The 27,245-nt window shown below is 48.2% G+C and overlaps 2 protein-coding genes and 1 pseudogene across 2 annotated transcripts; 2 read left to right on the plus strand and 1 right to left on the minus strand.

Moving 5' to 3' along the window:
- Window positions 1–6,374: 6,374 nt before the first annotated feature.
- Window positions 6,375–11,329, plus strand: LOC124678620 (protein LONGIFOLIA 2-like). The gene is made up of 5 exons (XM_047214479.1): window positions 6,375–6,555; window positions 7,697–7,767; window positions 7,875–9,596; window positions 9,707–9,824; window positions 10,404–11,329. The coding sequence occupies exons 1-5, from the start codon at window positions 6,375–6,377 to the stop codon at window positions 11,186–11,188; spliced, it is 2,877 nt and encodes a 958-aa protein (XP_047070435.1). The 3' UTR covers window positions 11,189–11,329.
- Window positions 11,330–12,934: 1,605 nt separating this feature from the next.
- LOC124673606 lies at window positions 12,935–17,213 on the minus strand (annotated as a pseudogene).
- A 937-nt stretch (window positions 17,214–18,150) lies between these two features.
- LOC124673607 (nuclear transport factor 2-like) lies at window positions 18,151–21,825 on the plus strand. The gene is made up of 10 exons (XM_047209655.1): window positions 18,151–18,198; window positions 18,278–18,415; window positions 19,000–19,306; window positions 19,372–19,691; window positions 19,811–19,979; window positions 20,065–20,186; window positions 20,266–20,335; window positions 20,622–20,681; window positions 21,110–21,529; window positions 21,578–21,825. Exons 1-10 carry the CDS (start codon window positions 18,151–18,153, stop codon window positions 21,823–21,825), a joined length of 1,902 nt encoding a protein of 633 aa, XP_047065611.1.
- The last annotated feature ends 5,420 nt before the right edge of the window (window positions 21,826–27,245 follow it).

A 27,245-nucleotide genomic window follows, 5' to 3' on the forward strand; every position in this document is an offset into this window, starting at 1 on the left:
ATCCAACTGGCTATTGTACCCAAGTGCCCGGAAATGCCTCCTACCCAGCTCGAAGCCGAGAGTTGCTTATGGCTCAAGGGAAAATCGCCCCATCCAAAAATGAGTGCCTCTTCTTTTGCGAATTATTTGGCGGTGTTCGGTGGCTTGTTCTTCTTATTAACCTTCTTCTTCTACTCGAGAACCGTCCCAATATAATGATTTGCCAAATCATACAAACTCGGAGTCTGCTTATTTGGGACGGGGTTTCGTAGGATCTGCTGGAGATTGATCGCATACGAAATACCAATAATTCCGCAGGTACGCAACATATTCACATCATTGTGGATTGCTGCGCCACAGAATCTGATGTTCTTGTCCGCAAGGAAATCGATGAGAAGTTATGGCACTTCATCGGCATGAACAATTTGGAAGACCAAAGTCTCTTGCGCGAGGACGGCGGCGCGTTGATTAGCTCTACCCTCGCGAGGGTCGGTGAACTCGCAGTCCAAGCCCACGACCTTGATTTCCGCGGCATCGAGGAAATCCCTCTTGACGGCGTGGATCCACCTCTCCACCCTCTTCGCACGGAGGGTGTACGTGACCTTGAAATTCATGTTTTCGATGACATCGTAGTAGACTTCAGATCGAGGGAAGTCGAGGTTGTGCGCGAGCTTCACCATTTTTGGATCCATGAGAGACTCGAGAGAGGGCCGGCCGGGGCACGGGAGAGAGAGGCTGGCGTCGGCCGGGCTCTTTTTTGGGAGAGAGATGTGGCTAATGGTCCAGTTTTGGTGGCTATGGAGATCTGAGGAAGAACAAGAAATGTATATAGGGGAGGGAGGTGAAAAGGCCAGCCAACATGGATCAATGGCGCTGGCGGCGATGAAACTTCCGAAATCGATCGTTCTCTGTTTTTCGTGTGCGATCAATGGCGAGACGAATCGGTTTCCACGCGGGAATGAACGGTTGAACTTTATGTCCCGGCTCGTGTCTCCAGCCGGGACAAAAGGGCTGTCAGCAGGCCGCAAAAGACCTCAGACCCTTTTGTCCTAGCTTGAGGCTCCAACCGGGACAAAAAGGCCTTAAAGAACCGCGACAAAAGGTCCCGTAGCTTCCCGGTGACTTCGGAGCGACGTGGCTAGCCTATTTGTCCCGGCTCCAGACTGGATCGGGACAAAAGGCCTAGACAGAAGGTTAGTTTTCTACTAGTGATATTACGCGATGGCATAACAAACAAATCAAATCGGAGACACCGTATCTATCATTTAGGATGGCTCATCTCATCTTCCATTGTAGACGTGTTGGTGGTCAATATCATGAAATCCTTTTTCCCTCTTTTTCACCACAACCCTCACCGTCTCGAGCTCGGTCTTCTTGCCTTGCTTCTCTAATATGGGGACTTTCACCTTCGTTGGATTGTTGAGCTCGAATGACTTGGATCGACGACATCTCGTACTTCCACTTGTCAATTGAGGATTGCACCCTCTTCAAGGATGCCACTTCAACGGCCGGTGTGGCGGCCCGACAAGGTGGCCAAGGGATAATCTATATCAGCAACGTAGCCGCCGGCCTTCACAAAGCAATGCACGTGAGCCTCATTTCTCATACTTCTTTCTGGTATAATGAAGCAATGCCGCGTTAGCATCGTAGCGCATCCACAGATCCCTCGAACACATGGCTGGTGTCGATACCGCGCCACAAAAAATGGTACGTTTGGTGGAGGAGTGGGTGCGGGCATCATCGATGAACGAGAGAGGTGCCCAAAACATCGCCCGCAAGTCGGAGTAGGTGTAGTTGAGGTCGAGCGTGACGGCGCCGGCCTAGCCATTGCTTTCTTGAAGTCGGGCACAATCGGAGAGAACACGCCGTCAAGGTTGGCGGTGGGATCGTTCTTGCCTATCTTTGGACAGGACAATCTAGTGGGTGTCGGCTCATCGGGTCTCTCATAGTAGTAGGCTGGCGAGATGCTCCTTGAAGAACCCGCGGTGGTGCTCCATTGGCTTGCCCGACTGTGCCATGGCATTTTCTTTCCAGGAACTCCGATTCCATCGCCGCCTTATGGAATTCCGTCGCTCTGCGCCTAGCCAATTCGGTCTTACTGGGTTCATCTTCCATCGGAGGCATTCATCCTCACATTTTGCCTGCATCCAATCTACCGTCTTCTCCATCAGCCGCATCTTGTGCGGCTTCTTAAATTTTCGATTCTTAGGTGGGTTCTTCGGAGGTATCGTGGTGACGACGGAGGTGCATGGTGAGGGTGGTGGAAGGCGACACGGTTTTGGGCTGGAAGAGGATCGGCAGACGGGAGAATGGATTGGGGGGGTAAGTAGAAGTTGGGATCTTTTTTGTGTGTGTCGATGCCGTTGCAGGTCGTTGATAAAATACAACGATGACCGCACTTGCTAGTGCCCATGGCCGATCCCTATATGGCGAGTCTGGCGTGGGATTGCCGACAGATTTTTAGGCTGCGCCCACTGCCGATATCCTTCTTGTGAAGCCGGTGCGAGCCCATTTTGCAGTGGATGTCAAAAAAGCCCTATTGGTGTGTGTGGGGGGGGGGGGGGGGGGGGGGGTGGGGGTAGGAGGATGGTCGAGTGGCAGTTTGGGATGCCCGTGGAGCTGTTATCAATGTTTTTTTTAAACGGAGGCAAAAGCTTTGCCCCATCCATTAATTAAGACGAAAACCGGGCGAAAACCATACAACAAGACACTACGGGGCCAAGTCCCCACGCGCCACGCCACAAGGGCAAGCCCACACAAACCCACAACTGATACAATCAGACAACACACTCGCCAAGACTGGCCAGCCATCCAACCATGCCGGAGAGAAGACGCCGTGCCTACTATGAGAGGAGAAGACACGGGACAGTCCAACAAAGCTGAAGAAGAAGAACCTCTCAGAGAAGTGCGCCAAAACAACCTTGTCGCCCTTGCGACACAAAGTCGATGTCCTCAACACTGCCAAGATGACAAACATTCGGAGCCGCCGCTCCGACATACCGCTGCTCCATCGCGCCCTGCGTGTCCACCAAGACCACCACCTTCCGGGGCCGCCACCCCGACGTACCACCGCTCGCTCTCGAGCTGCAACGCCGCACGAACCGGCCGCCCGCAACCCAAGGTGCACAGCGCAAACGGCCGCAGACCACGGGCATCACACCAACTCATCCGAGGCCGCCGCCCCGACATAACGTCCGACCGTCCCCACTAGGACGCATCCGACCGAGCCGACTGCCCTGCCGCCCACACGGCCAAGGTCGCCACCCAAGTCGTGGCAAGCCGCATCCCCGCACCATAGAGATGCCGCCACACCGCCTTCCGGGGCCGCCGCCCCGGCTCACAACCACCTACCCGAGGCCGCCGCCTCGACATCCTCCAACCCGTCCGGCATGGCAACATAGCACAACAAGAAAAACCACCACCGCCGAGAGAAGGTCAAGCGCTCCAAGACGACGCCTCCAAGAAGGGTAGCGACGAGTCCGTCTCCGTCGCCCGCACCGGCCGAGGCCAGAGCTTGAGTTTTCACTCGGAGAGCATGAAGCCTTGAATGCAGGAGAGGTAGGAGCCCCACAACGATGCCTTCAAGAAGGGAAACGGCGCCCCGGGGCGTCGCCATCGCCGGCACCGACCGAGTCGGGCAGGGCTTTCACCCGGAGCACCATCCTGCCAAGGAGTCCTTCGCGGGCAGGGCAGTCAAAGCATGCCGGCCAGCATGCCATCGCCGCTGCCCACCATCCCCGGTCGCCACCATCCGCAGCGCGAACCAGTGGCAGCACCCCCGCCCCGCACAGGCCAGAGTAGGCCCAGATCGGGTCACCACCGGCGCCACCAGAGCCTCCGCCGCGCCACCCCCGCCTCGCCCGCGCCACAGCACCCACCGACGGGCCGCCAGGCAAGGCGCCACCCCACCTGAAGGCCGCAGCGGACCAGCCGTCCGCCCAGACCGGGCCCGTGAGGCCCAAATCGAGCCCGCCAGGGCGTGGCCTCCGCCAGGCGCGAGCTGGCCGCCCCCTCCGCCGCCGGTCAGCGCAACACGCCACGCCGGCCCGGAAATCACCTCGCCTCGCCGCGCCAGCCGCCAGGTCGCCGCCTCTCCGCGCGCCGAGGAGACACCGGGGAGCGCCCACCATTCCCTTCCGCCTTCGGCAGCAGGGCGCCACCACCGCCGCCGGTGCCGGCGGCGGCAGCAGCCAGGGGAGGTGGCTTTGTGGGGGGTTGCTTGGCCTAGGGTTGGGGCTCTCCGGAGTCGCCCCCGCGCGAGAGTGACCCGGGAGAGAAAGGTCTACTCCCCAACCATGTTATCAATGTTTTTAATAGGTAGCTATAGGCTATAGCCGTGACCTCCCAAAGCATCTACAACCCGACTATAGTGTGCCTATAGCTACCTATTTAAAGACTTTGGCACCTTTTAGCGAGTTAATGCAGTTAGTCGCTCCATGCAGAAATGTGATATCCCGCTATTTAAAACCATGGCTGTTATACTAATGAAAATTAGTAGTACCTCTATCTAATAAAAAAAATGCCGAAAGTTTATTTAAATGTAGATGTATGTAGACACTCAATCAATTTCAAACAAATCTTGGACATCCTTTTATGTACTATCTTCGATGAACGGAGAGAGTAGATGGAATTGTCATTACATCACAATGCACAAATTAAGCGAGCCACTACTACAGTGCTAGTAACTGGTAGTACGGTCGAGAGTTTAATTGGACCGACGTCGTGCAGCCTCGTTACGCTTGAACCCGTCCCCCACGGGCCAGCCAAGCCATCGAGCAAGGGCACTGGCAGCGACACTGCTGCGTCAGTGTTAAGACCGTGTTAGTAGCACTTAAACACGACACCTGCCCCGGCTTGAATTCGGATCGAGCACTAAACTCCATTAGCTGGCCGTACGTACTACACGGTGGAGTACCTCATAACTGCCCTGCCCAAACACGCATCCACGATCCATCCATTTCCAGATCTCCATTTCATTCTTTCGCGTAAATTCGGGGGAATGGAGAGTTGCTTGCACTACCAAGTTTTCCCAAACGCAGCAAGCACAGGTATTAGCCAAACCATGCAAGAATTGAAGCCCAGGGGTCCCAGAGACGCAGGCAGTAAAAGAGATCACAGATTCACCGTGATCGATCCCACACAGTAGTAACATCAGCGAGCGACAGGGTGATCGGGGGTTCAGAGCGGGCGCACGGCCGGAGTAAGTAGGGCGGTACACCGCACGCACAGGTTCCTCCTGCACCTGCACTGCCTCCCCATCACGACAAAACGCACCCAGAAATTACCATTCTCTTTTCTCGGTGGCCGTAAATAGCTACTTCGCGCGTCACTGTCACGTACACACACAAAGACGCAGTTATTTGCGACGGATCACACGCGCGCGCGGATGCGGCCAAGCGAGCGGTATATTGCGGTAGCAGCAACTTGTGTGTACGGTATACGTATCCGGTATCTCGCTATCCCAGACACACGCGCGACCGTACCCAACGTAATGATACCGCGCATGTACGTATAGCTGGTCTGGTCGTGTACGTCGTTCTCCCGTCATCCCTCGCCGTGGCTGGCACCGCGGCACGGCCGACCGGCCCCGTCCCACCCATGAGCTGTCGCCCGATCCATCCATCCATCCATCCATCCAGCAGCGACGACACCATCATCTGCATCGGCCAATGGATAGCGCGCACGCCGCCTGCGTACCCGGCGCCGGGGCTGGACGCCGTACGCGGTGGGCGCGCCGTGCCGGTGGTTGCCCGCGCGGTGGCGCTGGCCATTAAACGCCGCCGCCGGCGGTGCCGGCCGCCTGGGCCGGCGATCGGCGGGAGGAAGCTCCTGTGCGGGTCTGACACAACTCACATGGCGTTTCGCGCGCACACCCAACGGAGTGCACGCAATGATCAGGCCGCACATGGGCATGGGGTTGTGATGGATGGACGACGCGCGCGCGCGAAGGACCAGCGACACGGCTTGACCCACCACAACACCCCATTGCCCCCCACACCAAGCCAGCAGCCACGCTCGCCTCATAAAGCTCCGAGCCCCCCCTCACCTCCATCCTCCATCCATCTTCACCAGGTCACGAGAACGGAGCCTGCATGAGCGAGTGACGCACAACATTCCTCCGCTGAACTCACAACACCCATCCCCAGCACCACACTCAACTTCTATATCTGCACCTCCATCCGCATACGCGAGCGAGGATAGACAGATACAACCACCCGCCGCCGCCCTCTGCTTCTTGCTCTGGTCACAAAGATTGCTTCTTGCTCTGCGCGCGACTTCTCTGCCCTCTGCGTCGCTCTGCTCGGTGCCGCGCGCCTCGCCTGCTGGGGAGGCGAATGAGAAGAACCACCCCGGTTGGGACCGGCGTCTGACGTCCGATCGGATCAGTTCAGGAGATGCCGCCGGCGAGGAGGGCGCTCAACCTCAACGCGCTGGCCGACGACATGCCGGACCTCGACCGCCACATGGGCTGCATGGCCGGCATCTTCCAGATCTTCGACCGCCAGCGCCTGCTCACCGCCGCGCCCCGCGGTGGGCGCCAGCCGCGACACAAGAGCCTGCCTCCACCTCCCAAAGGTAACACCAACACCGTCCACCCACCTCCATTGCCTTCGTCTCCATCATCCATGCCCTGTTACCTCTAAGGCTCTAACACTGGCATCGACTTGCTCTGCTCTGCCTGTGTCGGCTGCCAAGTTCTATCCATGGTCTCGCGTAATCTCCCATCCTTATTTTTCCTCCTTCTTCTCGATTACAGTTTCCATGTTCAGTTAGTTTACTTGTTTCCGAGTTCTTACTCGCTCTCCGAATCGCGCGCTTCCTGCAACTGGCTCTGCCACCGTTGACTAGATATATCAGAAAGTTAGGTGGCTTTTCTTTTCTTCTCTGGTCAGAAAGATTGCTTCTTGTGTTCGCTCAACGCTAGTCCTTTCAGACTGCCATGCCATCCACAGTTGGGTAACATGGACACTTGGGACCTGACAAGTTCAGTACAAACAAAACAAAAAAAAATGTCTTGGTTAGTAATAAAAATGTCTTGCTTAGTAAAAACAGTAAAATAGGATAAAACATCCTCTTGCAGTATGGCAGAGTTTTTCTTAACTCGGGAACAAGTTTTGAGGATGGCTCTGTTTGCGGTTTTCTTCTTCCGAGAAGAAACTAATCATAAACAAGTCTTCTTCTGCTAAGGGAAACTCCTATAACTGCAAACGGAAATACTAAACAGTGAAAGCGGATTCTCACTATCAAAACCATTTCCCTAAGAATGTTCAACGACAGCGCACGGCTACTTTTAGCACTGTACGAACCGGGCGTTGATATAATGATACCCAACCGTTATGTGTATTTCTGCATCCAGAATTAGCATAACTACTTCTCACTGAAGAGGACAGCTGAGCAGTAGGTTACTACTAAAAACTCATATTTTTTTAGTGAAACTGACTGAAGAGGACAGCTCAACTTTTGGTTAAAGAAACGTTCCCCTGATGACCGATTAACCGAAGGTGACAGCTTAACAATTGGATTTAAAATGCTAATGCACCTAAACATAAACAATAAGGTGGATAGAAACAAGAAAATTTCTCGTCACCTTTTCTCCCATCAAATCCATCCATTTCATTATGCATATACGACCGGGATTTACACGATAATGTTCTCTGTCTTCTCTGTTTAAAAATTTATTTAGGAAACTATTCTGACGTCCTCTTATTTTGTCCAGGCCGTACTCCGCCAAAAAGCAGCAGCAGCAATGTTCCAGCGCAGACCTCAAGTACCCCAAAGATCATTCTGGTAATTCACCTGTCTGGACTAAATCAACTTTATGTTTTCAGGAAAACCAATATACTCGTGAATAAGTTAATATTGACAGGGCTCTAACCTATGGATTTATTTTGCAGGAGAAAACATTCAGCAAAAGCATGACCGAGAACAGTAGCCTCTCAATAGAGTCATCGAGAGCTTCTTGTTCTTCCTCTTCCTGCTCATCCTTCTCATCAATCGATGCCAGCAAATCAGTCCAACAGGAGACTCCATACATCAACGAGGAACCCTTTGTGCAGAGACCACTGAAGAACTCACCAAGTCTCAAGGACGCTAGCGCTGACACCAAGACCGGGCAACCGAACGAGGTTGGTTTCAGGGACATCGTGAAGGACTCCATCAACCGAGACTCTGGTGGCCTAACTGTGAAGACTTCAGCTTTGGAGCCAAGAAAGAACATGCAGTACAAAGACTCGCCGAGGCCATTGCTTCTCTCTAAGTCGATGGACGGGACCTACGTCATCGGCATCGATAGGAGCAGCAAGGTCGTCCCTGTGAACGTCGTCGAACCAAGCAGGCGTTTCCAGGAGCATTCACGCTTCTCATGCGATGATCGGCGGCTCCTGCGGTCGGCAGAAACCCAAGAAGCCAAGAAGCCTGCTCCCACACGGGCCAAAGAGCTTCCCAGACTGTCCTTGGACAGCAGGAAAGAATCTCTGAGCCCAAGCTCACGTCTGAAGAACTACAGTTACAGGAGGACTGATGACTCTCTCTTGGATGCTCTTAGACCTCAAGATTCCCCGAGCCACAGGCGGTCCAACAGTGTCATCGCCAAGCTCATGGGATTGGAAGAAGCACCAGATGCGACCGGGATGCTAATCGCTGACAGCTATGAGCCTGCAAGATCACCGAGACCAGCAGAACAAGCCACCCGGAGCGAGCGTCCATCACGTTCACCCAGGAGCGCTTGCCAGGATCAGTGTGTGTCGCTACCGAAGAACGAGCCTTCAGCACAAAAAACCAAGCCTTCTCCAAGAATTCTCACTGAAGCCGCTCCATGGAGGCAGCAGGAGAGAAGTGCCAGTGTCACCAACAGCAAGGCTTCACAATGCCGAGACTCTGAGGTGAGGCCAAGAACCCCGTCTCTGTACGCCGATATAGAGAGAAGGCTCGGTGGTCTCGAGTTCTCAGAGTGCAACAAGGACTTCAGAGCACTCAGGATTCTGGGTGCATTGCATTCAAAGGATGCTAAGCCCCAGAACGGCGACGGTGATAGTGAATCAGTGGCTGTTCAGGGGCAAAAGGAGGAACTAGCCACCACCAGTTCCAGAAGCTTTGAGTCTCCCATTGTAGTCATGAAGCCGGCAAGAACCACTGAGAAGGCTGGGGTCTCAGCTGCTCCTCTTGCAGGGCTCAGAAGCCTCAGGAAGCTGCAGGCCAGAGATTCATCCCTTGACAAGAACGAAAGCAGCACAAATGAGAAGATCCATTCTCGCACTGCAAGGGCTCAATCCAAGTCTGAAGAACCTGCAAGCATAGCAAGCTCCCCGAGGCCGACAGGCTCATCAAGCCCCAGGCTGGTCCAGAGGAAGGCAGAGTCAGAGAGGCGGTCCCGGCCCCCAGTCTCACCGAAGTCTCCGAGCAAGAAGTCGAATGAAGCAGCATCCCCAAGAGGAAGAACAAGATCAAAACCTTCTCAAGTGAAGAGCAACCGTGACAATGAGGTCTCGCAGAGTCCGAGAAGAAGGATCAGCTTGGCGAAGCAGATTGATGTCAGTATAATGGATTGTCAAAAGCCTACGGTTGTCAGTTCATCATCCGTTCAACCAAACTACACTGCTGCAACACCACCCCAAAAGGTAAAGATAAATAGATAACCATAAACGAAAGAAACCAGCCAGCTCTAAGATTTTTTTCTGACATGCTTGTTCTTTATAACCAACTAACGAAAAATTCTCATTTATTTCAGAGCCCTTCTTTAATCCTGGGGTCAGATCACAGGATTCATTCATTGGAGAATGTGCCAAGCCCCGTCTCGGTCCTCGACACATCCTTCTACCATAAAAGTATTTCGGATTCATTCAAAGGTGAGAAGTTGATCTAGCAGTTACTTTTCCTGCAGATGACATAAACACCAATTTTTTGACAATGGTAGCCACCAACTGCAAGATCAATGGCATGATCGATCCTACTATTTGGTCCCATTCAATTCAAAAGCCCATAGTGCTATGCGAAGGACAAACATAGTTAGTTGTAAGCATACCGATGACGCTAGTGACAGATAATCTGCAATAAAAGCTACCACCAGGTAGCTCGTGGTCCTCCGAATGGGAGGAACCATAGCATACTGATAGTTGCATCTGATGTGCTGGTGCTGAACAGTGCTATGTTAGCAAGCCCCACATGTTGCAATTATGCAGCAGCATGATGCATGTCCTCTGGTGTCTATACATTGCTAGTATAGATGTGCCCACCAGGAGCTCCTTTACAAATACAGCTAGTGTGTGTGATTCAGTGGATCATGTAGACAGTATAGTAATTTTACTTCTATGTGATCCATGTACGTGTTTTCTGTTGTAATTTTGTACTTCTGTCTGCTACAAAAAAAATCTTCGTTTGTGTTAAGAACTGGTTTCTGAATATATGTACCTTCTCTGTTTGTTCAGATGGTGAGACACATACTTCAGATGAATGCTGGAATCCAAACAGCCTGCCAGACACACCGCAGTCAAAGACGAGCAGTGAAGTCAACCAGATCAAACCGGAAAATCTAGAAGCCCTAATTCAGAAGCTTGAACAACTGCAATCGATGAACGATGAAGCTGCAAGCTCTAAAGATAACCAGTATATCTACGAGATACTCTTAGCATCTGGTCTTCTGCACAAGGAACTCAGCTTCGCAGCGATGCCTGGTCAACTATGTCCATCCAGCTGCCCGATCAATCCGGAGCTCTTCCTCATTCTAGAGCAAACAAAGCCACACTTCATTTCAGCAACACAAGCTGTTACTGGAGCTAAGAAGAGTTCTGACCCTAACATGGAAAAGCTTAACCGCAGAATTGTATTTGATCTGGTAAATGAAATTATAGCTCAGAAGATGAACATTTATAGTTCTGAAAGTGGAATGGCAAAACTTCTTCGATCAAGGAAGTTAAGTGGGTGCCGACTTTTCAAGGAATTATGCACAGAGGTTGACAGGCTCTTAACCGAGAGCTCACCAGCAAAATGCTCCGAAGAGGACGAGGCTGAAAACATGCTGTTAGCTGAGGATGCATTGTATGATATGAAAGAATGGGGGAGCTCTGATGGTGAGATACAAGGAATGATTTTGGACATTGAAAGATCCATCTTCAGGGACCTTATTGACGAGGTCATAGGTGGCGAGGCAACAGAAAAGACGCAAGCTGGACAATCAAAATTGCGTAGGCAGCTGTCTTTCAGCAGTACATAAACTAAATATGATTGGCGATAGTTGTTTCCGTTTGGAAGCTTAGCCACTAGTAAATGTAACCCTCTGTATTTTGCTGTAAGACTGAATTATATAGAAGAAATATAATTATTCCTGGCCTCAGTGTCATTGACACTAGAAGAAGCAAGCAACTGATTATCAACTCATACCCTTTTATAAGGTATTTTCTGTTGATTTTTTTTTGCGGGGGTTCTCTGTTGATTTTACTTTGATCAAATCATGTTCCTTTTATTGGTTACACAACTACTGTTTGTTTCATAAGGTAGGATCACATGAAGCAATAGTTTTTACCCAATATGCGTCTATTTTGGATAAGAAGGGACCATTTGGCTCCTGCATGCTAGGAACATCACACACTATTATAGATAACAAGATGTTTCCTGCCAGATAGGTGTGACAACGCACACTTGAAGTTTCAGCCCTGTAGTTAGTTCCCAAACTGTTTATACACCATAAGGAAATTCTACAGCAATCCTACCCCGACATCCGCACGAGGACGGTTTCACTTGAACCAATCATTAACTCATCGCCACGAGGTAAACTGAATCGCTATATCGTTGAATATAACATGCATAGGTTGCAATGGAGGCCCAGTACAAGGAAAATCACACCTCTGCTTGGCACAACTACACGTCAAGCTCTCCAATAAGAGAACTGTACTACAGCCAGCCAGGTCACCCAGGACACGAGGCACATGACGCAGGGTGTGAATTAAGTGGAACCAGCTAAAGAGGAATGAACAGGAGAGGACACCGGAGCATGACACAGGACGAAGCTTCATTGGCAACAGCTAGAGGAATGCACAGGAGGGAGGGTGGGGGACAGGCATTTCTGCGAGAGCGACGGTACAAAGACATACCTGGGCCACGGCGAGCATGCCACGAGCGCGATGATCCTCCTCCAGACCATTCCGGGCAGGCAAGGGGAACTTTGCACTGTAAGGATTTCAACGCCACTATTAAACAAGTCAGTGGTTGATCATCTCAAGTTCTCAACACATGTGAAACTGCATCATAGCGATGGGCAATACCGGGGCCTGGGGAAGGGGAAAGGAAGACACCTTCCAGCACACGGAGTGCCACCACTCAAACTTGCTATTTGCTTGGCCGGAGTACCACGGGATGGTCGTCTGGAACAGGAGCCGCACTGGTCAGTAGCAATGGAGCACGCCGTCCTGCCATCGGCTACCAGCAAGGCAGCAATCGATCACAAACCTCGTGCATGCATAGGGTCGTGCACTTGGTGGGCATGGCGCCGGGGAACAACTGCCCGTGCCACAGCAAACTAGACAGACCCGTAAAATCTCTGGAGCAGATCGCTGGTGTCCAAGGCACGCGAACTGGCCAACCTACGCAAAACAAAGGAAAAAACAATAAGCATCCATGACTGAAGGTGACACGAGTTACATTACGTGGAAGAAACACAAACTACTAGTAGTACTAGTCTACTACGGCAAGGACGCACCATCATATCATCGTGGACACCCGTTGAAGACGAAAACACCTACTTGGAGCACACAAAACAGCATTCATCAGCTACAGACACGTAACCATTACACTGCTCATCCATCTTTCCTCCAGCAACACCCACATTCTTAACGGTGTGCAAATTCTGCAGCGCACAGGCAGTAGTATACAACTTGCATGCATAAAAGAAAAGAAAAGAAAGAGCAGATGGTATTGAATTGCATTAAGAATTAATTATCGGTGACATTTAACAACACTCAAAAGGGCAACGGATTAAGAAGGTCAGGCTACAGATAAACAATCCGTTTTCGGGGAGCAGAAAATACAGTGTCAAAACTGGGTTCTCCAGACAAGTCTGAACCTAGGCATTCTGATAGTGGTGCAGCTTGTACAGTAAAACTTTTCCACCAGCATGTCCGACGGAGAGGAACCCGCTACCAATGAAGGCTGAACCAAGGCCCTGACCAGTTCTGAAGGATGGGACGTGCACGAGCCTCATCCCGTTCCTCTCCTTCCCCGAGCTTTTCGCCAGAATCTGAGCATCGTGGTTGAACTTCATTTGACCGATCTCGGCTGTGAGGTTTTCAATTGTCTTCAGTTGCTTGCTCTTCCCGCCAAGGAACTCGTCCCACTTGTACACATTCACGATGCTGCTGCAGGAGCCTGTTGCAAAATAAGAGCTGTCCCGAGAGGTGCAGAGAGAAATGCCTGTCAGGGAACCCTCATCAGTAGCCTCGTGCATACACTTCCTTGTTCTAAGATCCCACAGTGGTAAACCTGGCCATCCCCGCCGCTACTCAGTAGCTGATTCCCACCATCCGCAAAAGCCAATGAACGCACATTGCCGTTCATCTTGAGGGTTCCAATGAGCTGCTTTGTTTTGGAAGATATCAAAAGAATGTACCCCTCATTACCAACAAATGCAATGGTTCTAAAATCAGGTGATATCTCAAAGTTTACCAGGCTTTTCTCCTCGCGTCCAGTCAAGGGTCCAACCTTACTAACAGTAGCTTTCACCAAATCAAATGAGTAGAAGAACTTCCTCCTGCCTGAAAGGATCACCTCAGAGCCATCAGGTAGAAAAGATGCCCTGTGAACTGGACAATCCTCGATAAATATGCTCAGAATCTTGGGGTTTCTCTTTCCGTCAATCTGGAAAAACCTCAGATGTTTGTCCAGGCCAGCAGCAAGCATCAGTTGCACATTTCTATGAAACTGCACTGAATTGATTGGACCACTGGATGGCTCCTGCGCATTAGCATCAACAAGCCTTGAGAAGTCCAACATGCCAGGTAGGAGCTTAGTATTACCCTTTACAACAAGCTCATCATGGTTCCGAAGAATATTGTCAACTCCACCGTCCTCATTGGATTCATCATCAGACAACCAAGATAGAGGAACTTTATGGTCCATATCTGCCCAGCCCGTGAAGGGGTTTAGCTTGGCATGGTGACCATGCAGCCTAGCTTATATACTCTTTCCCCGAGATCACACGCTCATCAACCTCCTTTCTCAACTTCCTAAACCTTGCAACCTTTAAGATGTCCACCTCAGTGCTCTGCTCCTCGTCATCCACCCACGCAGCTTCCTACCCTTATTGGCCATCTCATCTTCATCAACTTCACTGCCCAAGTCCTCTTAAATAGGCAATTCATCCTCACCATCACCGGCTGACCGATCCATGAAGAACAAAGGACCATCGAGCTGGCACCACAGCCGCAACCTCAGTCCCAAACTCCAGTGGCACATAGATTGCGCGAAACAGCGAACTCACAGCTCTGTCTCATCTTCTCCGCCTCTTCGTTCTGCTTGGCTTCCAATGCCTTTCACCTTCTTTTTCTTCCAATCCTTATTGTGCTTCTCGTTAGCCCTCTTTTGCTTCCGATCCTCATTGTGATGCTCTGGTTTGGCTTCATTACCAACCTCTGCATCCAGAGCAATGGGGGAACCAATGCCCTTAGAAGTATCACTCATTACCAACAAATGCAGTGGTTCTAGAATCAGGTGATATCTCAAAGTTTTCCAGGCTTTTCTCCTCACGTCCAGTTAAGGGTCCAATCTTACTATCTGCAGCTTTCACCAAATCAAATGAGTAGAAGAACTTCCTCCTGCCTGAAAGGATCACCTCAGAGCCATCAGGTAGAAAAGATGCCTTGTGAACCGAGCAATCCTCGATAAATATGCTCTGAATCTTGGGGTTTCTCTTCCCGTCAATCTGGAAAAACCTCAGATGTTTATCCAGGCCAGCAGCAAGCATCAGCTGCACATTCCTATGAAACTGCACTGAATTGATTGGACCACTGGATGGCTCCTGCGCATTAGCATCGACAAGCCTTGAGAAGTCCAACATGCCAGGTAGGAGCTTAGTAGAACCCTTTACAACAAGCTCATCATTGTTCCGAAGAATATTGTCAACTCCACCGTTCTCATTGGATTCATCATCAGACAACTCGGGGAGAGGAGCTTTAACTAGGTGTGGTGACCACGCAGCCTAGCTTCATACTATTTGCTGGAGATCACAGACTCATCAACCTCCTTTCTCAGCTTCCTCAACCTTGCAACCTTGAAGATGTCCACCTCAGTTCTCTACTCCTCGTCTTGCACCCACGCAGGCTTCCTACCCTTATTGACCATTTGATCTTCATCAACTTCACTGCCCAAGTCCTCCTCATAAACAGGAAAGTTATCCTCACCATCACCAGCTAACCGATCCATAAAGAACAAAGGACCATCCTGGTCACGAGCCGGCAGCACAGCCGCAACCTCAGTGCCAAACTCCAGTGGCGCATAAATCGCGCCAAACAGCAAACTCACCGCTCTGTCTCATCTCCTCCGCCTCTTCGTTTTGCTTGGCTTCGAACGCCTTCACCTTCTTTTTCTTCCAATCCTCATTGTGATTCTCCTCAGCCCTCTTTTGCTTCCGATCCTCATTGTGACGCTTGAGGAGCGCGTTTCGGGAAATCAAGCTTCGTCCTGACCGCAGGAACAGCCTGTGAATGACAACAACAAATCAGCCAATACTAATCCCGCAAATGCACAGAGCTTCTCTATGGGTTGCAAGCTACCGTACTGCGGCCTCTGTTCACTACCATACTAGCCAAGGTACATTGCGGAGGCTAATTGGTTTGGATTTAAGTACCCTCTGTCCATAAAAAGATGCCAAAGATTTGTCCAAATTTAAATGTATCTATATGCTAAAGAGTGTCTAGATACATCCGAATTTAGTTAAGCTTTTGACATCTATTTATGGTCAGCGGTAGTAGTAATTATTACTGGATGACTAGAAGCTCATACCTCAAAAACCAATGTCCTCCAATCCAATACTGCTGAATGAGATGGAACGGGAGGTGCGGTGTCGGAGACGCGCGTGGGCGATTCTAAGCTACGGCCTACGACTGCGGCGGCGGACTGGAGCTGGGGCAGGCCGGAGCACGAGCTAGGTCTGGAGAAGAAGAGGACGAATTGGGGTTGGTGGTGGAGAAGCGAATGCTAGCACGCGTAGGGTCATGAAAGGTTCGGAAGTGCGCTGCCGCCGTCAAGAAGGAGGGGGCGCCGCCGCCGCGCCGCCGGGAGAGGGCGAGAGGTTTCGAGAAGGTCCAAGAAAATAAAAAAGAAAAGACGAACCGTCGGGATCGTAACAGGAAAACCGCGGGTCGGACCGAACCGACCGAGCGGGTCGGACCGTAGCCAGCCGAGTGAGGCCCACAAGCCAGTGACACACAGCTCGCCACCCCGCAAAACCCTTCCCGTTATAAACCCCTCTTCCGGCTCCATCCATTCCCCTTCTCTCTCTCTCCGCCTCGATCGACCCCCAACTGCTCCGTCGCCCCGCCGCGTCGCTCCGCTAGGGTTTGCCGTCCCTCCCTCCGGTGACCGTCGTCGCCGGCCGCGGCCGTCGGCCCGTGCGCGGTCCGCAAGGTACCTCCCCTGCCCCCCACGCGCGCGGCCTCGATCTCTCCCCTCTTTTTCTCTCGATTTTTTGGTTTTGCTCGGCGGTCCGCGCGCGCGTCCTCGCCGTGGGCGGGGGGTTTGCGAAACGTTGCGGGTTTCGGACCGGTGGTCTGTGTGGGGGATCGGGCTCCGTGCGGGGTAATGCTGCGGGTTTTGCCTTTTGCGCAGATTCAGGTTTAAATTCGCGCCCGTCTGCAAATTCGCGCTGGATTATTTGTTCTGGATGGATTTGTTGAACCAATTGGTCTCGTAGGGGTCGAAAACTGGCTTTCGTGTGCTTGCGGGGGTCGAAAAGGGCTCCTTTTTTGTGCCGAATTCGACATGCTGTATGAATTGCTCGCTGTGAGTTTACCTAGTGGTTTTGTTTTGTGAAATTGGCATCTTTTGTTTCTGCAGATTCTATGTTTCTGTTACACTAACGCTGACCCTGAATGGTTTGGAGTGTCAGGACAACCTAGCCAGTATGGGGCCATTAGATATGCTGCTTGGTGGGAATTTTGTGTGGTTTCAGAATTCTGGTGGGAGTGTTTCAGTTGGCGCTTGGCAACTGAGCTGCAGGCATTTCGTAATGCCTCTGCCTTGTGGGACATGATTTTTGCGATATTATGCTAGGTTTACATGCATCAGATGTGGTGGATGCTTTGATGTGTAGTTTGTTCATTTTGTTAGCTAGGAGTAGTTTACTGTTTCGGTTCTGAAATTTCAATCATTTTCCTTTTGTGAGTTGTTTTATCTGCATGGATGTTAGTCTGTCAATTTGTCAATTTTCCTTTGCATAAAGAGGTTTTAGCTAGCTTCCTTGTGAATTCTACTATTCCTGGTGCTGGATAAGAACAGCTTGAGTCTGCTGAACGAATGGTTTTTGTTCTGTGTGCTAATTGATGCATTGGGGAAAAATCATGAGCCAAAGTGTGGTTGTATCCATGTTTTCTCAATATGATATGATAGTTACTGTCATTTTGTGATATGTAAGTTGTGCCGATGATTTGTGAAATACGTGTCAGCATGATGGCAATATTGATGGGCAAAGACCACTGTGCTGCTACGTTTTTGTTCGCCAATGGTTTGGGGTGTTTGGAAACTGACGACTTTATTATAGATGGTTGCTCAGCCAATTACTGTGTGTTCCTCTGTAGCAACTACTTGTTTACCTGCAACAGCATTGTCATTTTACTTTGAGCGTTTCTGATTGGCTATAGCTTTTGAATCGATTAGGCTGCTCATTTGTACTGTGTAAGTTAGGCCAATAATTTGTGAAACACGAGCCAGCATGCTTGAGTTTTATTTTCCAATGGTTTGGGTGTTTGGAAACTGAGGACTTTGTAGATGGTTGCTCGGCCAATTACTGTAAATACTTCTTTGTAGCAACAATTTGTTTTCCTGCAACAGAATTTGCATTTTACTATGTCAGCATTTCTGATTAACTATCGCTTTTGAACCGCTGAGGCGCTGACGCTGCTCGATAGTCTCACAATATTCATTCGCCTTGAAACATTAGATACTAACCAGTCTTATGTCTGTGCAGCAATGGCTACGGAAAGTGGGAATTCTGACGGTTCTCCTCATCCGAATGTGGTATTTTTTTTCTCCATTTTTTTGTTATTAATCTGCAAATAATAGCAGTACTGTTAAACGTGATTGGTCTTGCTTGCAGATTGGGATTGCATTTGCTCAACAATACTACAGAATTCTGAATTCGTCACCAGAATGTGTCCACAAGTTCTATCATGATGAAAGTACTCTTGGTCGACCAGATTCTGATGGTACATTGACAACTGTAACAACTACAGATGTAAGTTCTCTGCAGCACAGCAGTAGTATTCTGTGATTTTACCATTAAGCATAAGATGTATAAATTAAATGTGGACACCAGAAGTAAGGGCACACCTCTCCACTCTTTTCTAAAATTTTAGAGCTAGGTTCTCATCCATACCGTAGACTCCACTTCTACCACTTGTTACTTAGAATTAAAAGACCTTGAGGACATATAATGGTAGATAGTATGCCATTTGGTTATACGTTTTGCTGGTATGTTGAGGACATCAAGCTGCTTTGGCGTGGTAATTCACAATTGCACACTACTTCTGGATGTTCTGCCTTGCTGTATGTAGAGTGAATTTTGGTTGTAAATTGGGCAGGTAATTGCGCATTTAATCTAATTTATAGGCCATATGTGTTGATGAAATTTGACTAATGAACATCGATTAGCTAAAGATTGTGCCTGTATATATCTTATACAACCATGTAATATCATTTGCTCGTAGTATAGCTATTCCAACACTTCTCTCGCTTAATATGCCATGTAATCAATTAAGCAATGTCACATGCCTAGTCATGTGATTTGTTATAACTGATCTGTTTCTCATGCTGGACCAGGCTATCAATGAATACTTCTTATCTACAGAACTGAAGGACTGTTTGATAGAGTTGGAGAACATAGATACTCAGCCATCCCTGGCGGGTGGTGTGTTCATTGTGGTTACTGGATTTTTTACAATGCCTGATACTGTGAAGCATAGATTTACTCAGTCATTCTTCCTTGCTCCACAAGAAACTGGAGGCTATTATGTTTTGAATGACGTGCTTCGATATGTGCGGGAGATGCCATCCCCTGAGACAAATGAAGCTTTTGTTGACCATTCTAATGGAAACACTCAGATTGCCCCCTTTCCAGCTGAGCCAGGTATTGGAATTTCATCTTCCAAAAACTTTTCCTTTGTAGGCTGTTGACATTTCATATTTTATCAGAAACATCTATCAAGGAGAGCTTGGACCCAGAGCTTCCGTCTGCAGAGAGTGTTCCTGTCAACTGTGAAGTCATAAATCCATCTGCAGAGACTACTTATGTGGATGTTGAAATCATAAATCCATCTTCAGAGAATATTGCTGTGAATGATGAAGTCATGGATCCATCTGTAGAGAGTATTTTTGTCAACGACAAAGTCAAAACTTCAGTTGGAAATCAAAATTCTCAGATTAAGAATGGTATTACTAAGATACCTGAGGCAGCCCCTGCTCCTCCTGCTTCAGCTCATAAGGATGTTATCAAGAAGTCTTATGCGTCGATTGTAAGTTTTCTATTGTTTACCTGCACTTTCCCTGCTTAGCCTGAACTGCGTGAGTTCTGAATACCAAATGGTAATTAACTTGATGTTTCATGCTTACTTGCTGGCTTCTATGAGGATAGGTCAAGACCAAGAATGAGAGCACACAGCCTGCACCAGTTACCAAGCCCATACCTAGACCAAAACCTACAACAAAGAGAGCTGAAAATGTAGAAAATTCTTCATCTGTTCCTGCAAAAACTACCCATGCAGCTGATACCGCGCCTCCAAATGACAGAAATATTTTTGATGGTCAGTGGATCCTCCATATTTTTGTAAACTAAACTGAAGCATGAACCTTCACTGTACTGAAGTATAACACTACCTTGTTCCTTAGACCAAGGGTATTCAATCTTTGTGAAGAACTTGCCTTTGGATGCAACTGTTGAAATTGTTGAGGCTGAGTTCAGGAAGTTTGGTGCTATCAAGCCTTGCGGTATCCAAGTTATACACCGTGAGGTTAGTTAATATTGTATGAATGCAGGGCTTGGTTTCCCTAAATCATATGCTTGCTGACATTTTTGTGATGGTTTTCCAGTCTGAGGGGTTCAGCTTTGGCTTCGTTGAATTTGAGTCTCAACAATCCATGTATGCTGCAATTGAGGTTTGTTCTCATAGATGTTTGTCACAGTCTGTAGTAATACTTACAAGTGCAATATTTGGCTATGCTCCATAATTGTGTTTCAGTTTTACTAGCACTTGCTTTGCAGTATTAGAATGCTGTGTTGAATCCATTTGTGGAACTTAAGTTTTCTGGAGCACATTTAGGTTCATTTTGTAAATTAATTGCAGGGCTAATTGTGACTTGGCCTACTTATCCATCGTGGTTTCAACCTTTCAGTATCTGCAAGATGTTGCAAGAGCTGACTAATACTTGTTTTGATTTTTAGGCAGCGAAAATTCGCTTTGGCTCGTACGTGTCTGTTGTTCAGGAGAAACGAACCCCAAGACGAGGTGAGACAGCATTATGATCTCCACATCATACACAACTAAAATAGAATTATCTCTTCCATAGTCTTAGTCTGGCTTGCCCAGGTATACCATTGCTGTTCTCTTAGTTTTGAACATGCATGTGCCTTCTAGTCCTTACTCCATCTGAAAATAGTCCTTAATATAAACAATATAAGATGCATGACTAGTGATAATCATGTCTGGTAGGTTAGAAACTTATTAAATTGCAATTTTTTTCTTTTACATCACCAACAATTTATGATGCTGATAACTGATCAAGTGTACAGAGATTGCTGCCTCCTTACACAATTGTTTTAGTTTTAGTCAGTCGTTTCAAGTTACCTTTTCGCTGGTTATTAGGCATTGATATAGCTCAATTGTCTCTCCTATGTTTTAACCTTCAGTTGTTAATTCTCTTAAAAAACTTTCAGTTATTAATTATGCCACCCATAGCAACAACAATGACAATCCTCGGGACAGTCGGGTCCTGCCAGGCAGAGGACTTTTTGTGAACAATGGCAGCAACCGTGATGGCGACAACTTCAAGGGACAGGGAGCAGGTTTTGTGAACAATGGCAACAACCGTGATGGCGACAACTTCAGGGGTCAGGGAGCGAACTTTGTGAACAATAATAAGTACCATCATGGTGAAAACTTCAGAGGACGCTTCGTGAACAACGACAACCACCGTGATGGCAATGACATGAGGAATGAATCCAGAAATCAGAATGAGTACCCGGGCCGTGGTCGAGGATTGCAGGGGAACGATTACCGTCAGAACGGGAATGACTACCGTCAAAACAGGAACGGATACAGTCCGAACAGGGGTGGCTACAACCAGAACAGGGACGGTGGCTACAACCAGAACAGAGAAGGTGGCTACAACCAGAACAGGGAAGGCGGCTACAACCAGAACAGGGAAGGCGGCCAGAACAGGGAAGGCGGCTACAACCAGAACAGGGAAGGCGGCTACAACCAGAACAGGGACGGTGGCTACAACCAGAACAGGGACAGCTACCGCCAGAACGGGGCTGGCTACCGTCAGAATGGGAACGGATACCATCAGGCACGACCATTCTACAATGACAATGGGAATGGGAGGTCTGGCCGCTTCAATGGTACCAAGCAAATACCTGTTGCTGCATAGAAACTCTGCAATCCAGCAAAGTAGGAAACTAAGACTATTCGCCCCTTGATAATATTCCCACCCCATAGTCCTCTAGGAATCTCTGAAATCATCCGCATTCTCTTGCATCCTATTAGGCCAAGAAAATTCTGTTTTAACCTGATGATGCCTCATTTTGACGTGCTGGTGCCTTTTTTGTGGCTAAGTTATTGCCGGATTTTGCAATGCTCTGACATGTAAACTTCAGGATCTGTGTGTGTTAAATGTTAGCGGCCGTTTGTAGTTTTAATATCTGGTGGGCTGTAACTTGTTTAGGTATCTGTTATATTCAGCTGTTTCTCTCTTGCAGTTTGTCATCCTTGATGACCCTGCGTTTGAATCAGTGTCTCAGCTCTTGCTCTCTTGTACATTTTTTGATGCTTATGTGTGTGTAGTGATACTGGAATGTGCTTATATATCGGAAAACACTTGCAATCGGTCGGCCGATCCAGCGCATCGATCGGTCGTTCCGTCTCAAATCGCGTTTCCCTTTGGACCACCTTCCGTGCGCGCTGAGGTAGCCCCATGCATGTGATGGGGTGCCCGACTGCTTCCCACGCACGGTTCCCTCAATAAAACAGGAGAATGAGCATGCATGTACGCACATTTTGCCAGCTGCAGTTTATGCATGCATTCTAATTTAGCTGATGCCGTCATGCGTGCTACGCATGGCTAGCTGTTGGCTAGTTCGCTAAGCCCAATCACTCCTCATGGTGTTTGCTGGTTCGTCACGTTGTTGTCTTAGGATGATAGCATCAAGTCGGCACTTATCCTACCCCGAAGATGGAGACATTAGAGCCTACTTTTGCGACTTTGTCTGATCCCTCCGAGGTTGTGACTACCATGATCTTGGGGAGACTAGACCACTGGGGACGGCCCGGAGTTGCAGTATCTAGTGCCTAGGGGCCTTCGGCAAGCCGGGTTCTTGTCTGGCGGCCCCGAAACGGCAAGTCTACGCTGCCACAGACGATGGTTTGAGGTTAGTGATATGTTATTGTTGTAATTATATATATTTGTGACTTTCGTAAAAAGTACTTGATGATTTTTGTTGTAATTCAATCCATAGCAAATTAATTATTGGTTGACCATTTTTTGCATTCTTCGCTAACATATGGATTTTTTTGTTGTAATCACTTGTAACTTTGTAAAAATAGTTGATGATTTTTTGTTGCAATTCAATTTGTATCAAATTAATTGTTGCTTCACCACTTTGCATTGTTTGCAAACATATGGATTTTTTGTTGTAACCATTTGTGATTTTTTTTAAAATCAAAGTTGTTATTTTTGTTGTAATTCAATCTGAAGAAAATTAGTTGTTGCTGGACCACTTTGCACTGTTTACATATGGATATTTTGTTGTAATACTCTACGGTTTTTGTTCGGAGATGGCCCTCCGCGGTCACATCATCGTCGACTACTCCGACACCGACACCGGCAACAACTTTGACACCGAGGACACGTGAAGCTCCGCCGCTCTCGCAGTCGCCGACGAAGAACCCCAAGACCCGATGATGTAGATGAATCCTAGGCTAGCTAGCTAGAAATCGGTGTAGGATTTTGTATTTTGCACATCTCTGTAAATTATCTCGGACGAACTATTTGAAATTCTCACATCAAATTTGAGAAATCGTGTTTAGGGTTTGGGATAGAGGATATGTTCTGTGGCTTACGATTATCACGCGAAATTGGTCGATACAGTTAACCCAATCCACACGAGTTTAGGATTCCGAATGGGTAGCTCCTAGAGATGCTCTTAGCGAGTACCATGCACAAGCATGCTAGCAAGAACTATGATGCGCGTGGAGCAGAAGCTAGTAGTGAGCATGCATGCAAGCAAGGAAGGCACCCAATGCTTTCGTTTGTGTGCATTAGGGATGTAAACGAACCGGCCCGAATCTATTTTAAGGTATCTATATTCGATTTCAAAGACTCCAGCGGATAAGGATATCCGATTCCAAAGTGATACTCTAGATACGGTACATGATATGGTATAACAAATAGCATGTTGATGTGTACTATCTAAAATTCAATTAGGATAATCTGAAGGTTTTAAACCGGATAATCCGATTTTAGTCAATCCAAACCAAACTCAAAAGGTTAGTAGTTATTAAGTAACAAAATTTATTTGGCGAGCATGTTTAGCTTACTTGAGTTTTAGTGTATCCTGCCTCTTTTTTCTTAATTACACAAAGATGAAAGTTTAAATCTGTCTTAAGAACTATAACTATCGGATGAGAAAATATATCCAACTATTTTTTTTTTGTTTCCGGTCCGAGTCGGCCTCGTTTCTGATTCGAATCCAGAGTCGGCTATATCCGCATTCGAATCCCACAGTCAATATCCACTCTGGTCCATATTTGAAAAATATATGGTAAAGAACACTACTAGGAAAACATCTAGAGCCAATATCGCTAGCAGTGGCGACCACTAAGACGTGCTCCACTGCAAGCCCATTACCAATTGTGCACTAGGGTTAGAGATGCACTGCTATTTTCAACATAATGTACCTCCTTCTCTAGACATACTAGTGACGCACCATACTGCCACTGGTAATGTCTAAAGGGGGCTGGGATTTTGGGCGCCACTTACCAGTGCCTCACCATGTCCTCGTGCGCCACCGCTAAGTGCTGCCCGACCCCCCCCCCTAGATCGTCTTTTTGGTTTCGAAAAAATTAATGAAATAACACGAAATCCTTCGAGATGACTATACGTTATGTGGTCTAGTTATTAGGAAAATTAACAAATATGAATTTCGATATATTATGCAAAATGGCATCATGTTTCGGTAAAACGGCTTTTCTGGTTGCATATAACCTCCGATAAAAAAAGTTTTTTATATGAAAATGTATCCATATAAAAAGTTACATCCAACTTCAACGACCTTCTATTTACCATTTTTTTTTAGAATCCTCAAAATCATCAAAATCAAAAAGGAAATAGGAGTTTTTGGAGAGATTAAATTACGAGAAAAAATTTCAAAAAGAAATGTTAGGAGTGGCGCACCTTGAGGCACCCTCCCTCTCTTCCTTAAATAGGCATCATCCTCTCTTCTTCCTTCTTCCTCCCTCACTTCTTCTCTTCTCTGCTCCACCAGCCACCCCTCCTCTACATCTCCTCTCCGACCTCCTCTAGTCCATCCTCCCTCCTCCATCCTCCCTCCACCTTCCACCCTCCTCCTTTCTCCCTTTTCCCTCCTCCCTCCACCCTTCTCCTCTATCCCTCCATCCTTACTACTTCCTACTATTGTTTCTGCTTTCTCCTCCCTCCTCCCCGCCCCACACCTCTCCTCTTCAGTGTCGGCCACCACGCCCCTCCTCTTCAACGTCGGCAGCCATGCCCCTCCTCTCCAACACCGGCCACCACCAAGATGTGGAGTGGCAGATGCAGAACGAAATTCGAAACAAACAATCGCAAATAAAATGGTGCCAGATCTAGATCTATATCTAAATCTAGATTTCAAAAATAAAAGTAGCGCACCTAGGGGAGTACCAGCGGCGCACCTAGGAAGAGTAGCAGTTGCGCACCGTTTGGTCCGCCACTACTATTTTTAGGTGGATTGCTAGTAGTAGCGCACCATAGTGCGTCATTGGTAGCCTTTTTTGGTGCGCCACTAATAGGCTTTTATGTAGTAGTGGGATATAGTATGAGCAAAATCTGATCCGATCTGTTTACACCCTGGTGTGCATGCATGCAACGGGACAGCAATAGTGAGCCATCATTGTAGGAGCCTGATGATGACCCACAAGTATAGGGGATCGCAACAGTCTTTGAGGGAAGTAAAACCCAATTTATTGATTCGACACAAGGGGAGCCAAAGAATATTTGTAAGCCTTAACAGCGGAGTTGTCAATTCAGCTGCACACTGGAAACGAGACTTTCTCGCAAGAGTTTATCGGTAGTGACAGTTTTATAGCAGTAGCGAGTGGTGAAATATCAGCGAGCGATGTAACAAAGACAGCAGATAGTGATTATAGTAAACGAGCAGGATTAAAATACTCGTAGGCACGGGGATGGATGAACGGGCGTTGCATGGATGAGAGAAACTCATGTAACAATCAAGATAGGGCATTTGCAGATAATAATAAAACGGTATCCAAGTACTAATCAATCAATAGGCATGTGTTCCATATTTAGTCGTACGTGCTCGCAATGAGAAACTTGCACAACATCTTTTGTCCTACTAGCCGGTGGCAGCCGGGCCTCTAGGGAATCTACTGGAAATTAAGGTACTCCTTTTAATAGAGCACCGAAGCAAAGCATTAACACTCCGTGTACACATGTGATCCTCATATCACCGCCTTCCCCTTCGGTTGTCCCAATTTCTGTCACTTTGGGGCCTCGGGTTCCGGACGACAATACGTGTATACAACTTGCAGGTAAGATCATAAAGCAATGAATATCATCATGAATTGATAACATGTTCAGATCTGAGATCATGGCACTCGGGCCCTAGTGACAAGCATTAAGCATAATAAGTTGCAACAATATCATAAAAGTACCAATTACGGACACTAGGCACTATGCCCTAACAATCTTATGCTATTACATGACCAATCTCATCCAATCCCTACCATCCCATTCGACCTACAGCGGAGGAATTACTCACACATGGATGGGGGAAACATGGCTGGTCGATGGAGAGGCGTCGGTGGTGATGATGGCGATGATCTCCTCCAATTCTCCGTCCCGGCGGAGTGCCAGAACGGAGTTTCTGGTCCCGAGACGGAGTTTCGCGATGGTGGCGGCGTTTTGGATGTCTTCTGGCGATTTCGTCTAACCCCCGTGCGTTTTTAGGTCGAAGGCGTTAAGTAGTCCAGAGGAGGGCGTCGGAGGCCGGCCGAGGGGGCCTCACCGTAGGGCGACGCGCCCCCCTCCTAGGCCGCGCCGGCCCATGGTGTGGGGGCCGTGGCCCCCCCTGGCCTGCCCTTCTGGCTCCGTGAATCTTCTGGAAAAATAAGCCCTTGGGCATTAGTTCCGGGGATTTTACTGAAAGTTGAATTTCCGCACAAAAACGAGACACCAGGGCAATTCTGTTGAAAACAGCGTTAGTCCGTGTTAGTTGTATCCAAAATACACAAATTAGAGGCAAAACAATAGCAAAAGTGTTCGGGAAAGTAGATACGTTTTGGACGTATCAACTCCCCCCAAGCTTAGCTTATTGCTTGTCCTCAAGCAATTCAGTTAACAACTGAGTGCGATAAAAGAACTTTCACGAACACATTTGTTCATATGATGTAAATATTCGCATGATATGGCAAGTACTTAAGCAATTCATAATAAGATACATGCAAATAAAATCATCTAGCTATGTCAATCATGGAAAAGGTACCAACAAATTAATAATAAGCATCATGAATCATGTCTATCAGCAAGATTGCAATGTTCATAAAAGGATATGATAA

The sequence above is a fragment of the Lolium rigidum genome, chromosome 7, assembly GCF_022539505.1.
Source record: "Lolium rigidum isolate FL_2022 chromosome 7, APGP_CSIRO_Lrig_0.1, whole genome shotgun sequence".
Lineage (NCBI taxonomy): Eukaryota > Viridiplantae > Streptophyta > Magnoliopsida > Poales > Poaceae > Lolium > Lolium rigidum.

Coding starts and splice junctions, on each gene's coding strand:
- LOC124673607 (XM_047209655.1), top strand. CDS start 18,151: ATGGCTACGGAAAGTGGGAATTCTGACGGTTCTCCTCATCCGAATGTG. Junction 20,682..21,109: donor GAAACGAACCCCAAGACGAG/GTGAGACAGCAT, acceptor AAAAACTTTCAG/TTATTAATTATGCCACCCAT. Junction 21,530..21,577: donor CTACAACCAGAACAGGGACG/GTGGCTACAACC, acceptor AGAACAGGGAAG/GCGGCTACAACCAGAACAGG.
- LOC124678620 (XM_047214479.1), top strand. CDS start 6,375: ATGCCGCCGGCGAGGAGGGCGCTCAACCTCAACGCGCTGGCCGACGAC. Junction 6,556..7,696: donor CCTGCCTCCACCTCCCAAAG/GTAACACCAACA, acceptor TATTTTGTCCAG/GCCGTACTCCGCCAAAAAGC. Junction 7,768..7,874: donor GTACCCCAAAGATCATTCTG/GTAATTCACCTG, acceptor TTTATTTTGCAG/GAGAAAACATTCAGCAAAAG.